This window comes from Pungitius pungitius, chromosome 15 (genome assembly GCF_949316345.1).
Source record: "Pungitius pungitius chromosome 15, fPunPun2.1, whole genome shotgun sequence".
Taxonomy (NCBI): Eukaryota; Metazoa; Chordata; class Actinopteri; order Perciformes; family Gasterosteidae; genus Pungitius; species Pungitius pungitius.
The window spans coordinates 8198995-8212725 of record NC_084914.1 but is presented as its reverse complement, the minus strand read 5'-3'; the positions used below and the strand labels follow the sequence as shown (position 1 = coordinate 8212725).

Genomic DNA, 13731 nt, shown 5'->3' with positions numbered 1-13731 from the left:
CTTGTTACACATTGGGACCTGAGGCGGGCCAATCATGCAGCGCAGCTTCGATTCAATTAAGCTCAGCACTGTTACCACGGCAAATAATACAACTGATTGGCTAATTGACGGGATCACAGACCGAGAGACTGTGAGCTTGAAAGAAATGTAAAGTTCCTCTCCTCTAGAGGAGAGAGAGAGAGAGAGAGAGAGAGAGAGAGAGAGGTGCGGTGCTCAAATACTGGAAGTCGTGGCAACTGTGACGCACTGAAGCAGTAAAGCAGTCAAGATAAAGCACCGAGAAAAACCAGTCCGGGATGTTGAGAAATTTTATGATCACACTTTGTCTCACCTTTCTTCAAATCATATTCATCTCAGTCCCTCATCGAACGCACAAACTGCAGGTAAGGTTTTTTTTTATTGTTCACAACCTGCATCTAAATGATAGCTGTTGCATGTTGAATAGATAGAGAAATCTCTTGTGGTAGTTCACACTGCATCTGAATATGCTGCAAATGACTTTCAAATTACAAAATTTAGTTAATCTTAATTTAGATTTTTTTGTTGTACGACAAGAGAGGATATAAGACATATGAGTAGATTTGGAATTCTTTTTTTTTTTCAAAACATCAAAACACAAGAACAATATTTTTCATGTAGATTTTGGGATGTCGTCTTTCAGCGTAGGAAAACATCCAGTCATCATCTGCATATTTAAAACTTCAATTTCTAATTGTAGAAAAATTCAATTCAACGAGAAATATTTTTTGAACCACATACCTTTAACAGCTGTTTTCTCAAAATCAGTTTTTTTCTCATCTTCTGAACCAGAAATAGCCACATCGCACCATCCAGTTCCTTTCATAAAAATACCCTGAAGGTTTTCACAGTTGTTCATATATGATTGCTATCCTGATTTATTTTTTATTCCTGAAATGCCAGGCTGCGGTTTTATATATATATATAGTTCATATTTCTGACTATTAATAACTAATATTAATAACTGCGTATTTAAATATGCAAAACATTACTGAAAAAAATCATTAAAAAACAAAACAAAATGCTTTCTCCAGTGATGACTTGGGAAGTTTCATGTAAGAGTCTTTTAGTGGAATCTTTTTCCTTTTTGACCTGTAGTGTCTTTAATCATTGCTATAGGGATAATGACATATTTACAGTTTAATTAGTTTTAGTTTTTTGGGTCAATGTTACGCAGTCTCTCTGAAAGCTACTGCGTGAAGTGGCCTGTTAAGTTCAGGACATCGCAGTGACGCTCCAGTCATTTAGAGTTGCACTTCAAGTGAACAAGCCACCGATTTAACAAAGAACGGTCAGAATCAAAGCAGCACACAGGATGAGAAAGTCAGACTTTTACTCACCGTGGATCAAGCTCCGATTTAGCTGGATCCTAAAATTCCCACAATGCAGTTGACAAGCACCTTTCGTAAGACGGTCTTTGCCCTGCAAATGTCTGCACCCTTAAAACTCCTGTCAGTTTGTAAACCTTTGTCCTCTTTCCGTTAGGTCTAGAACCCAAGGAGCCTCCATGGCCGGCGTCAACATGTCAGACTTTAACTGCTCCCTCGCCGCTCTCTTCCCAATGGACGGGGCACTTTTTAACGACGTGGCCTGCCCCGAGGTCGCGTTGGTGTGCGGGATGAACGTCTCCTGGGTGTTGGCTGACACCGCAGCACAAGACGTGGATGTGATGTGTGCGAGCGAGACCGACTACCTGGCCATGTACCTGGGGCCTTCCAGGTCCCCCGTGTTTCTGCCTGTCTGTGTCACCTACCTGACCATCTTCATGGTGGGTGTACTGGGCAATTACCTGACCTGCGCTGTCGTCTTGCGCCACAGGGTGATGCAGACGCCCACCAACTACTACCTGCTGAGCCTGGCGGCGTCGGACCTGGCGGTGCTGCTGATGGGCATGCCGTTGGAGATCTACGAGTTGTGGCAGAACTACCCCTTCCTGCTCGGAGAGGGGGGCTGCTACTTTAAAACCTTCCTGTTTGAAACCGTTTGCTTCGCCTCCATCCTCAACGTGACGGCGCTCAGCGTGGAGCGATACATGGCGGTGGTGCACCCCCTCAAAGTCAAACAAATGACCACACATGCCCACGTCAAGAGGGTCATCCTAATGCTGTGGGTGCTGTCCATGCTGTGTGCTGTGCCGAACACTAGTCTGCATGGGATTCAGGAGTTGCCTCCAAAGTTTGGACGTCATTTTCCCCGATCTGCTATCTGCCGTGTGTATATACTTATTATTTTAGAATTCATTTGAGCTGGGTCAAGAACCTGCAGCAATGTTGCTGTGTGAGTCTAAACGTCTGCTCGCTGAAAGGCTCACATTGACAACATCTTCTGTGTTTGCCATCCTACTTTAGCATGTGAGCATGCAAACATTTTCTAATTTCATTAAACAAACAGTATATACGAGAGGCTGAAAAATTAGTTTTGCAATTTAAATGAACCTTTCATTAAAAAAAGGAGCCTATTGGACAAAATGATGGATAATCATGGATGATGGGGCTAAATGAAAAAAGTTAGAAGACCTTTAAACTATCTGCACAAAATTTAAAATCACTGCATTGTCATGAAGCAACATTGTTTGGGACCCAAGAATGTTCGTAACACATTTTATGTCATAGGTTGGACATCAAATACATATTTAAATGTAAAGTGAATTATTCAAACTGCTGGTCATTAGGATTCATCCTCTGGGAAACATGGAGTATCTGTATCCCGCGATGATACATTGAAAACAAAAACATCAGCCAGCTAGTGGAGCATCCGGATAAATGATGGTTTACCAAAGCCAGCAGGATCACCCTCTGAAGTCAGTCGTGCTGCTGTCTTAATCTCAACAGGGATGACATATCTTGCGGGGGGTGGGGGGGAGGGGGCGTGTGTATGTGATGCCCGTGGCACACCCGGGATCATGATCTGATCTATTTCATTCATCTCCATCCTTAGGTGTCATTAAGCCCCTCTGGATCTACGAGTGGATCATCCTGGTTACTACGTTGGCCTTCTTCCTGCTCCCCATGCTGATAATCGGCATTCTCTACCTGCTCATTGGCTTGAGGCTGAGAAGTGAGAAGATAAACACCAGCTTCGGACCGGAAAGACTATCCTACCAGCAGAAACTGCGCAAACGCAACCTGCAAGTCACCAAAATGCTGTGTGCGTGTCATGTTGAGGAGCAGATAACACACACACACACACATTTAGAAGGCCTTTATTTGTATAAAATGGGTTTGCGTGTGTGTGTCCTTCTGCTTGCTCATCTTTAACTGTCCTTCCGTCCTGTGCAGGTGTGCTGGTGGTTGTGTTTGGCCTCTGCTGGGCTCCGTTCCACACGGACCGCTTGATTTGGAGCCGAATGAACCCGTCGTCCGCGCAGCACCTCCAGCTCTTTGAGGTGGTCCACGTCGTCTCTGGAGTCTGCTTCTACCTGAGCTCTGCCATAAACCCCATCCTCTACAACCTCATGTCCACAAAGTTCAGAGAAATGTACAGTCGCAGCACTTGTTGTCCTAAGAGCTGTTCCACCAACAGATCCAACTTACACATGAACCGACGCAGCACCTTGAGCGAGAAACTTCCCAGTAGCACAACAAGATCGACTTAGTCTGGACCAAAGGTCCAAGAACATCAATTGATGTCAAAATTACAGTAGCCAGGAAAATATGGCCCATCAAACATTTGTTACCGTGTGTTTGTGCACCCCGTAGAAGCAGTTAACGCTACAAAATCGTTGTGGGTTTGACTCTTTTGTTGCCTGGTTCAGCTGATGGGTGCAGGGTCGCTCACTTGAACTGGAAATGAATGCACTACGACTTGTGTTTGAAAGGAGGAAAGAGTCCATTAAGTGAAGCGGGGGAATAGAGATAAGGCCATGGTTTGTTTGTGAAGGTCATGACAAGCGGCGAAGCTTGTTTTCCCACACATACTTTTGTAATACTCTTTTGTGCATTTACTGTAATGTAAAATGTTTCTAATTCTATCTGATTTCATCTTCCACACTAAACATATAATACACTTTAGAGGGTTTTCGCTTTGCTTTCTCTTGTAGCAGACGCCCTGTTGTGTAAGAACAGACAACGAACCTCAAAATGTTCTTTGAAGATTGATTAACAAAAAACTCGCTTTAGGAAGCTTAACTGCCGGGTTAAAAAGATCACCTGTATTTATCGCTCTCCGAAGGGTTATTGTTTTTCATGAGTTGAATGAATTGCTCTTGGCATTTTGCAAATTGTATTGGAAAAAGCACCTATAAATATATTCATACATCAAATATATTCATAAAGTCTTTTATCAACGTACAGGGCCGTGTGTGGTTTTTCTGTAGCGTTTAATAAAAGCAGGCAGGGTTTTCTCAGCGTATAACCACCAAAACGCTTTGGAATGTCGGTGCTGCTGGTAAGAGATTCTTGTGTGTGTGCTTATAATCAATCTTTACATTTGTTTTTGTGTTCAGACCCCGCCACAGCAACCAGCTCCAGGACTTCTGTGTAAACATTATGTCTAAACCGCTGCCCAAAAAAAACAAATTATTGTTGGCCAATAGAACATTTTCCACTCAGCTGTCTCATCTCAACGTTACGTGACACACAGTAAAGGGGACAAATACATTCAACAAATGAGGCCGATAGTCATGGGGTAGAGAACAGAGTTGATGTCACTCGATCTATAGCATGGGGGGGGGAATTAAATCATGATTGCAACAAAAAGGGAGTGCGGAACAAAGATGAGCTAACAGATGGATAATAACAAATCAGGTTGTAACGACACAGTGTCATCGGTGTGCCACATGGACGCTAATGACCCGCAATCTGCCCACAGCTCGCCTCCCCACGGCAGAATACGCCGCTCACCCCCACGCCTGCACAGACGACCCGTTTGAAGGCCACATCAAAAGTGTCGTCTAATGGGATTCATTCGAGGGCGCGCTTATATTTGTCATCCCAGCAGTCAGTGCTTTCATACGACAACATGAAGCACAGAGTACCATTAACTTGGAAGAATTCGGTGAGCACAGTGTGGAAAATGTTAATGCAATCAGTTCAAAGGGATTATGAGGAGATGTATTCTTTAGACTAGCGAATAATCACACAAGTCTTTTAAAGGCTAAATATGATGTATTTACAAATACAGACATTTTAACGAATAAAGGAACTGTTATATGAGTGAATAGAAAAAGGTTTGGTATGAAAAGAGGTTGTTTAAAAAAGGATTCAAACCACGAGAGATCCTCTAAAAAGAACATCCAGAGTTGTATACATCGTATGTTGCAACACTATCAAACAAGGCATTCGTTGGGTAACCACCCCCCCTCTAGAACACTCAAATAAAAAGTAACATAAAAGAAAGCAAATAATTTGCTCTTTCTTCTTAATAGATGTTAGACACCATGGATCCTTAAAAAAATGATCTATGTCAGCAAAGAAGCCCCTGCATGTGATGTGCTTTGAACAGGGGATTTAGCACTTCATTGTAACCCGTTTTGGACCAAACAAGCAGTGAAGAACAACGCATCTTGCAAGAACGCCCTTAAAAATGTCCCCGAGGTAGAAGACGTAAGGGATTCAAGCCGTCGGCGCCGTATTCCCGTTTTTAGGCCTCAGTGGTTCTTGGGCCGGTATTTCCTCTCAAACGCGGCTACGTCAAACTTGCGCAGGCAGCCTTTGTAGTTCATGTAGCGGATCTTCCCGAAAACCTCCCTCTCTTTCCAGCCCTGGTCATGGATGCCACAAATAGACCACATGCAACCTGGGGGGGAGGGATACACAGTGGGGAGGGGGGGGGGCATGAATGTGTGCGAGCCAAGAACATTCAACGATGTGTGTCAAAGTGAGGATGTGCCGTGCGTCCTCACCGACGAAGCCATTGGGGTCCTGGCCGTCCAGCGAGAAGCGATCGTTGAGGTACAGAGCGATTGAGAGCGCTTCCTCCGGTGAGGACGTCCACTCTAGAATCTTTTTGGCCCAGTACATCCTCAAGAAACCATGCATCTTCCCCTCGGTGACCATCTGGTACTAATGGGAGGTGAAGTGACGCAAACAGCGGTGAGGAAAGTTTTCACACGCCACGGACCGGCGAGCGACGTTCATGTGAATGAGAAGGTACCTGAGCACCGTTCCACAGCTTGTCGTGCGTCTTGGCTTCCTCCAGCTGCTCGCGCGTGTAGAGGTACGGCCTCTTGTCTTTAGCGTGGTCTTTCAACGTCTTTTGAGCCCACTCGTACGCACCTGGGCAACACAAACACGCATGTACCATTCATGTAAAGCAAAGGGACAAGGTGAATTATATCAGGCGTACTCTGCAAGCTATCGATTTAGAGACTTTAAACGGACCCTTGATGCTGTCATATTTCTCGTTGTAGAAGCAGAAGTTGTCAGTCAGCTCTCTGCGCACAACCAACTCCTCGATGAAGGAGGCGACGGAGTGACCTGCAGACTTCCCGCTGCTCTGAACTTGCGTGGCCACGCGCTGGGCCGACAGGTGACCTGGTGAAGAAGGGAAAATGAGGTAGGAGACAAAAACGTGTAAAAGTCAGTTTTATTGCTATCTTGAGTAACTAATGAATGGAACAATTGATAATATGTTTTAAAAAAATGATTCTGGCATAAGGATCCAGTTTGACTCGCCGTGTTATACAAGTACTCATGATGCTGTACTGTAGGTGTTGTATATACATTTTGTCAGATCGGCGCAGGATCATGAAAACTATTGTGTAATGTGTGGACTTTTTGTTTACCTTTAAAGATCTGAGGTCTGAGGAGCACCAATAGACACCGATCAACCATTTCTGGACATTTTTTTTTTAAACCAGACTGAAAATTGTGTCAGTTGGTGAACTATGACCAGGTCTAAGACCTGATTGCTGTGGATCAAGGACATTTGTCTTCCTCCAGAGAGACACACAATTAACCACTGATTCCAGGATTTTAGTAAAGCGAGCACAAGAGGCAAAATTGCTTAAGTGACAAGTGCATGAGAGTAAGAGTGAATCAGAGTGAATCAGAGTTGCAGTAGAGTATCAGACATGTTCTGATGCTGGTACTACTGACCAAAGCGGATCCAGGGGGACAACTGGCTGAGGGCAGCGGAGTTTGGGTCGTTGCGTTTGGTGTCAAACAGTTTTAGGCGGACATCAATGAAGGACTCCAACATGGCCAACCCCCCCCCGGTGCCTGGGCGGGCCCACTCAGTGTCTCCTACTGCTCGGTCCACCTGCAGCGAGGCCAGCTTTTTGTCCCAATCCACCGGCTGTTAAAGTTAAAAGGAGTATAAAAACAGAAAGAACAAATCATCAGCGGTCACAGCGATGAGCTAAAATATGCAGGCAAAGTTGTCATCCTTTCACTTTGCTTACGTTACAGGAGGCTCAAACTATGTCGCCACATCGATCACAGAATTGCGGTAAAAGCAAACCATCCAGTGACGGGATCAATTAAATATGTGCAGAGGGTTGAAAGGAAATGCTTTACTGCAGCGATCCAACATCGAAACTCTCGAAAATCAATGAGCTCCCCAACAGCTTTACTACTATTGATTTTCAAAGCCCTTCTGAAAAAAATATATAAATATATTTTCATGAAAAGACAAATCATTACCCTGTCTCGCCTTAACCAATTCCAACAGTGCAGCACGACTTTGTCTTAACAATGGCTTAATACCTTGCGTTCAGAACTATTGTGATGTGCTGTTGGCTAACTGCAGCGCTCACTTTGGCAGTTGTTGTAGCTGTGCAGCAGTGTTTCTCTACTAGAGGAAACTCTGTGAGAAACTCTGGCAACAGCTTTGTGATTTTCCCTCTGATGGTCCTGGCGGCGTACTCAAGCTTTGGTGATGTGACCCAGCAGGGGACAATGTTGTGTGCATCAACCTGAAGAAAAGGGAATGAGGTCTTTCACACATCAACAGGTCATGAATACTGATAGAAAAAGGGGGTTCAACGCTATTAAAAGTAAAAAAAGTTTTACCTGTATGAGGGGGATTTCGTTTGGGAGAGTCGCTTTGACCTCCTCCAACCACCGCAACGGCTCTCTGAGGGGGGAGAAGTCGGTCACCACGGCTCCCAGGCTGTGCTCAGCAACAAAGTCGGCCAGAACGTCCCCCGGCGAACCATGCAGCAAGTGGAACTGGATGTCCAGGGCTTTGCATTCCTGTTTGGTTTGGGCAGAACAGCGACGTTGAACAGACCCGACTGGGGGCAAAAGCGTCAAAAAAGTGAATCTCATAATGATAATATATTTGACTTATTTGCCTTTTAAATGCCCTCTAAACCATCACCCATACCGATGCTACAGATACCAGCAGAATCCCTTCCCTCTAGGTGCTAATTATTGATCATTTTTTATTAATGATGCTTTTATCAAACATACTTTACTTAACCCATCAGAGTCCAAGAGGCCTGTCATGTGAACATATTCACCGGATTATATGCAGGAATGCAATCCCTGCTGTACTCGGTGCATTCAAAAAGCATGAAGTAAATACCTTTGCAACTTCTTCCAGACCTTTCAACATGAAGCTGTAATGTCTCAGAGTGGACAGTTCGGATTGTGGGACAAGCAGGCAGACACAGACGTGGAGAGGAAGGTTCTCCTTCAAAGCAAGCTGCTGGGCATGGACCATCGCCCAATTATCTGCAACGTGGAGGGAAGCACACCCGTAAAAAGTTAAAGGAACCAGCCACAGTCTGTTGTCGCGCTGCGTTTGTCGTTGAACGCGTTTACCTTGCACCCTGTGGTCTCTCAGCATCCAGTACAGGACACCCTGGGAGCCCTGCTTTATCGATTCAGTGTCAGATATAAAGCGGAGGCGCTTCTTGTTGAATTTCATATCCTTGTTCTCCTTGCGGAGCTGCTTCAGGAGGTCCTTCAGCCAGCCTGCAGCTCTCTCGTCGTTCTTCTCGCCCTCCTCCTTCTTCTGCTGCTTGGCACTGGGCTCTGCAGCGGCGGATGTCGCTTTGCGTTTTCTGGCCGACATGACGGCTTGACAGGGGAGCGACTGGCTCAGGAGGGAGAGGGGTGAAGTGGGTCTCCGATCACTGCGGACAACGAGCCCCAACAACCGCCTTGGGTCAGACGAGAGAGTTGCGCTAAAAAAAAAAGGGGTAAACGCGCAGTGGAATTAGGGGGGCGGGTAAATAACAACAGAGCTAACGCGCATCCGTCACAATATCAAATCCAACTATTATGGAACTCTAAATCCGTATTAAACAGCAGGTAAAAGCCAGCGACACTACCCAAGGCTAACGAAGCACATCGATCTAAGAGATCATTTACCTCCTACAAACCCAGAGCAGCATACAATACACAATGAAGGGAACTTAAAGTAACGTCAACGGTTACCGTTACGTCTGACCGCGTTATTTCAAAGCTAGCTAACCGAAGGTTACTACAGATATTTCCGTAGTTGGGAGAACCACGTTCACGGGCGTCGCGTTTCCCTTTATGCAAGCAGTTACACGAGGTTTTATAACACATCTTGGTTGGTTGTATTTTACTACATTTCCCACAATGCCGCTGGAATATCTCCACCGCGCATGCGCGGCGCCGTTTACGTTCGTGTGTGAGATGTGTGTGTACGTTGGTCTCTTGTAGCGTAACGTTAGCCTTAAAAGGGACGGACCGTCGGAGCGGCTGCTACCAATTTGTTGTGTTTTAAAGTATGAACAAAGGGGTTTTTACAGCAGCTCGGGGGAAGAGACCAGTGGTTCCCGACAAAGTGGACATGTCCTTAGGTAAGGTCCTCTGCAGCCAACAAAAACGCCACTAGAGTAACGTTACTACAGCTAATGTTAGCTAACGTTATGTGCGAGTGGGAGGCACAGCCATATTGGGAGGTTGTTAGCTAAATATATCTGGTGTGATGCGCATTTGTTTATCGTTGCTTGTGTGACACATTTAACAGATGACATCATTCGGTTGAACAAAAAAGAACAACAGTTAAAAAGGAGACAGGCCCCCGTGAACCGTCGACCAGTCAAGAGGACGGGCCGTTTCCCCCAAGCGAGGGGAGTCTCGTCAAGATCCGTTGGACCAGTCCAGAGAGGTGCGTGTGTGCTCGTGGTTGTGATGGGTCTCTGTAGAAACAACTCCATAACCTAACGGCACATGTGTCATGAACGTCGCCTAAAATATCTTTAGTCGCAGGTGGCCCGCCAGGAGGTGGCGTTCCTCGAGGAGCAGCACCTAAATTAAGAGTCCGAAGAGTCCCTCCCCCACCTGGGCGACGACGGGGTCAAGGGGTCATCACGGGACTGGCGGCGAGGCGGCCCGCTGTCCTCCTGAAACGACTCGGGACAATTAACAGAGCAGCGGCCGGCCAGGTAATGGAGGACATGCTGTACTGGACACTAAGATGGGGACATGTTCCTTTATAGTAGAATCTGACATTGGTCTGATATCTGATTGTAGCTGGCCTCCCTGGGATGGATGCTAAGAGCTTATTGAACTAAACCGTAAGGAAAGCAAGGGCCGATATACTCTCAGGCGGTCAATATCAATATAAACCCTTCATTTTGTACGATTGCTTCATCTGCACGACAGACATCACAATTGAGTATCCAAAAAGAACTCCCTGCCCCTCCATATAAATCCTGTTGTCTTCATCAGACAACCGTAGTGAGCGCTCCACTTGGTTCCCCATCATTTCAGAATTATTAGCTATTTAAGGCTCCTAAGCCTTTTCTCTCCTCCATGTAAATTTTGTTTTTCATACTCTATATTCAGTTTAGTCATGCCACTTGAAGACTCTTTACTTTTCCTCATTCTAATCTAAAGTCAAAATATAGCTGAGTCGATACATAGTCATTTTTATTAATCTCAGTTGTATTGCTGACTCAAACACATATTGCCCAATACCCTGAACAAAAAGTGTTGTCTCTCGCTGCGTATTCTTAAAGCAGTGAGTCTTTTCATAAAGTTGTGCCTTTTAGATATACCAGTAGCTACTACTTCCCTGCGTCTCCCTTTTCAGAAAACGAGACCGAAAACAAAGCCGTTCATTCAGCGCACCGAGGCTCCGTACAGGAAGCAAGAGGCACAGCGGCGGCCCTTCAGGCAGCCGGATCCTCCGAATGGTCACAACGCCACATCGGTCAGGAGACCATTCCAGCTGCGACGGCGGTGAGAACCTCTCTTTTACATTACATGTCATTTAGCTGACGCTTTTATCTAAAGCGACTTACATTGCATTACATTTTGCCTGGGGAGCCATTGGGGGTCAGGTGTCTTGCTCGGGGACACTTCGACATGGCAAATGGGGCAGCTGGGATTCAACCTTGCGGCTCCCAGCGCATCACACTACTCCATGCTCCATTCATTTCTTAAACACGCAAGATTCAGTTTGAGACATCCTCTCGAAATGAGTTTAATGTCAAATGGGTGTACAGGAATGGAGACTTGTGTAAATGTGAGGGTTGACATGTTTACTGTGCGTACTGCGTCACACACAGTGCAGCCGTATTTCAATACTGTTTTGTGGCACTCATGCAGGCCAATACCGCCAGGCCAGCAGACTCGGAGGGAAGCGCGCCAGGCAATATTTCTTTTTCACAGAGGACTCAAGGTACATGATGGCTTACGAGTGACATTGAGAGTTGGCACATGTTATGCATTGTCTGTCGATATCCAAATAGAGGCATTCCACTTTGTTTATTCCTTGTGTCCATTGGTCCATGTTACAGGTACAGGCACAGGTGCAAAAGTCTAATCCTCACAGTCCTCCAGTCCCAACTCGGCAGTGAGTATTCTTCAAGCTCGCTGTCTAATTTTGCTCTAGTTGTTTAAATGCTTAATTATCATCAGTCACACGCAAGTGTGACAGTAATAAAGTTATACTGCTTTTTATCATTTGGAGGACAAAAAAAGACTAATCTTTGCCATTTCATGGTCTGTGATAATAAACTGTTCGGTTCTTCCCCCCCAGGTGGCGCTCATCAGCAACCAGTGAGGGGATCTTGACAGTTTCCATTGACAACCCCACGGCCAGGACTCAGCCTGAGTAAATATCTGAATCCCTGCCCAATCCTTACACTTTTAGATGTAATTTAGGAAATAATTTTTCATTTAAATTCCTAAAATAGTAGCTACACTGTATGTTTACTGGTATGTTGTGTAACGCATCCAAACAAGTACTTTTGGAAAGGTGTGTGTTGGTTATGACTTCCGTACCAAACTAGACTGACTGACTTGTTGGCAGGCCGCCTTCTGCTTGGACCCTGCATCCTCCAGCTGCCGTCGCCGCGCCGGTGAAGATGGAAGTGGTGGAGAAGAAAATCCCAAAAGGAGTGCCGCTGCAATTTGACATCAACAGTGTTGGGAAACCGGTACTTTGACTTTTTTTTTTTTTTTTTTTTTTTTAATAGACACGTACGTTCCTCCAGTGTTTTAACAACTCGTGTATTTTTCGTTCCACAGCAAACGTCAATCACTCTAAATGAGAGATTTCGCGTCCTAAAAGATCAGCGCGCCACCACAGCACAAAGCAGCAAGGGCAGCCGGTTTGTCACCGTTGGATAGCCGGCAAGAAAACCCAGACGAGTACTACTCAGAGGCCCGTTTGTCCTGCCCCGGGCCACACAGTGAACCCCACCTTTCTGATGGCATTGTGCTGACCCTCTGACTGTACTTATGGGAGGATAACAGCAGGGCACCAGCACAACATGCACAACTATAAGAAGTGTGTCAATGGAAGACTTTTACCAGTCCTTATTCACTTCCACGTTATTTACTCCGTTTGTATCGTGGACGTCTTTTACTGTGCAAGGCCCCCCCTCCACCCCACCCAGGACGTGGAACTGTTGATGCATCATGAAGACTGCTCAAAAGTATTCTATTTCAGAGAGGAACGCTATGCGTTCGTTTTGGGTGGCGCCTATGGTTTAAAAACATAGGATTTTTTTTTTTTAATGTTTGTTCAATAAATGAGTTTCTCCTTTTTAAAGCTTCAGTTTTTAGCTTGACGCCAAAGTCTCTTGTCAATCAAATTTTCTGCCTTTTTCTTTTGGGACGCACTAAAACCTTATCACTGACTGGCTAAATGAAGGGTGGGGATTGAGTGCTTTCATGAGGACAATTCAAGCTTCCGGAAGTTGGCAATATTGTGTACACAACTTGATTTAAAAAAAAAAAAAATCATTTTGGAATCTGGATATTGCTTTTATTTAAATACATTAAAATTTGCAATGTAACAAAACTATTGGCATATGAAATTCAAACACCATTTAATGAACAAACATGGCTCACTTCATTTTTCTGAGACTAGTGTCAGTAACACTAGGTTATTTTTCTCTGCTCCGCATCATTTCGCCCCATTTACTGTTCACAGACTATCTTACAATAAGAGTGCTGAATAAAAATGAGGTAAGAAAGTGGTTTGAAGATTACAGATCATGCAGAACAGCAACAAAATATTGTGAAGGAAGTAACAAAAGAAAAAAATACATGTGTGCATTTAAAAATGATCAATTTACACAGCTTTGCATCTTTGGTTACAAAGTAGGTTGAGTGATTTCACAGCTTTTTCTTCCCAATTCCCCCTCAGGAATAATAGTGGGAGAAAAAAAGGGAGGTGATGGCAATACTAATTCACTTTTAGGTAAAAACTACCAACAGAATTTAATCTTCATCAAATAAATTCTGTAGGCTCACATTAAGATTTGATGACAGGCGACGTGTCGCCCATCAAGGCTCTTAATACTTTATATGATAAAGAAAACAAAAAATACATTCA

The 13731-nt window shown here is 44.8% G+C and overlaps 3 protein-coding genes across 4 annotated transcripts; 2 read left to right on the top strand and 1 right to left on the bottom strand.

The window, feature by feature from the left end:
* The first annotated feature begins 257 nt into the window (after nucleotides 1-257).
* On the top strand, nucleotides 258-3826 carry LOC119204736 (neuromedin-U receptor 1-like). The gene is made up of 4 exons (XM_037457311.2): nucleotides 258-383; nucleotides 1504-2228; nucleotides 2956-3165; nucleotides 3297-3826. The coding sequence occupies exons 2-4, from the start codon at nucleotides 1526-1528 to the stop codon at nucleotides 3611-3613; spliced, it is 1230 nt and encodes a 409-aa protein (XP_037313208.2). The 5' UTR covers nucleotides 258-383; nucleotides 1504-1525; the 3' UTR covers nucleotides 3614-3826.
* An 897-nt stretch (nucleotides 3827-4723) lies between these two features.
* Nucleotides 4724-9450, bottom strand: cpdp (CPD photolyase). Its single transcript, XM_037457310.2, has 10 exons — nucleotides 9279-9450; nucleotides 8727-9091; nucleotides 8488-8636; nucleotides 7971-8153; nucleotides 7715-7873; nucleotides 7056-7254; nucleotides 6339-6491; nucleotides 6112-6233; nucleotides 5861-6020; nucleotides 4724-5754 (listed from the first exon to the last, which is right to left on the bottom strand). The coding sequence occupies exons 1-10, from the start codon at nucleotides 9299-9301 to the stop codon at nucleotides 5606-5608; spliced, it is 1662 nt and encodes a 553-aa protein (XP_037313207.2). The 5' UTR covers nucleotides 9302-9450; the 3' UTR covers nucleotides 4724-5605.
* Nucleotides 9451-9547: 97 nt separating this feature from the next.
* Nucleotides 9548-13705, top strand: LOC119204772 (UAP56-interacting factor-like). 2 transcript variants are annotated; one of them, XM_037457315.2, is made up of 9 exons: nucleotides 9548-9736; nucleotides 9907-10047; nucleotides 10149-10324; nucleotides 10975-11123; nucleotides 11493-11565; nucleotides 11684-11739; nucleotides 11926-12000; nucleotides 12199-12325; nucleotides 12417-13705. In XM_037457315.2, the coding sequence occupies exons 1-9, from the start codon at nucleotides 9664-9666 to the stop codon at nucleotides 12516-12518; spliced, it is 972 nt and encodes a 323-aa protein (XP_037313212.2). In that variant the 5' UTR covers nucleotides 9548-9663; the 3' UTR covers nucleotides 12519-13705. The 2 variants fall into 2 exon arrangements, with proteins under 2 accessions (XP_037313212.2, XP_037313211.2); XM_037457314.2 differs by having other exon boundaries at nucleotides 10143-10324.
* Nucleotides 13706-13731: the final 26 nt, after the last annotated feature.

Coding starts and splice junctions, on each gene's coding strand:
- LOC119204736 (XM_037457311.2), top strand. CDS start 1,526: ATGGCCGGCGTCAACATGTCAGACTTTAACTGCTCCCTCGCCGCTCTC. Junction 2,229..2,955: donor TCCCCGATCTGCTATCTGCC/GTGTGTATATAC, acceptor CTCCATCCTTAG/GTGTCATTAAGCCCCTCTGG. Junction 3,166..3,296: donor GCAAGTCACCAAAATGCTGT/GTGCGTGTCATG, acceptor CGTCCTGTGCAG/GTGTGCTGGTGGTTGTGTTT.
- cpdp (XM_037457310.2), bottom strand. CDS start 9,301: ATGCTGCTCTGGGTTTGTAGGAG. Junction 9,092..9,278: donor CTGCTCTGGGTTTGTAGGAG/GTAAATGATCTC, acceptor TTTTTTTTTTAG/CGCAACTCTCTCGTCTGACC. Junction 8,154..8,487: donor GTCTGGAAGAAGTTGCAAAG/GTATTTACTTCA, acceptor CAAACCAAACAG/GAATGCAAAGCCCTGGACAT.
- LOC119204772 (XM_037457314.2), top strand. CDS start 9,664: ATGAACAAAGGGGTTTTTACAGCAGCTCGGGGGAAGAGACCAGTGGTT. Junction 9,737..9,906: donor CAAAGTGGACATGTCCTTAG/GTAAGGTCCTCT, acceptor CACATTTAACAG/ATGACATCATTCGGTTGAAC. Junction 12,001..12,198: donor ACGGCCAGGACTCAGCCTGA/GTAAATATCTGA, acceptor ACTTGTTGGCAG/GCCGCCTTCTGCTTGGACCC.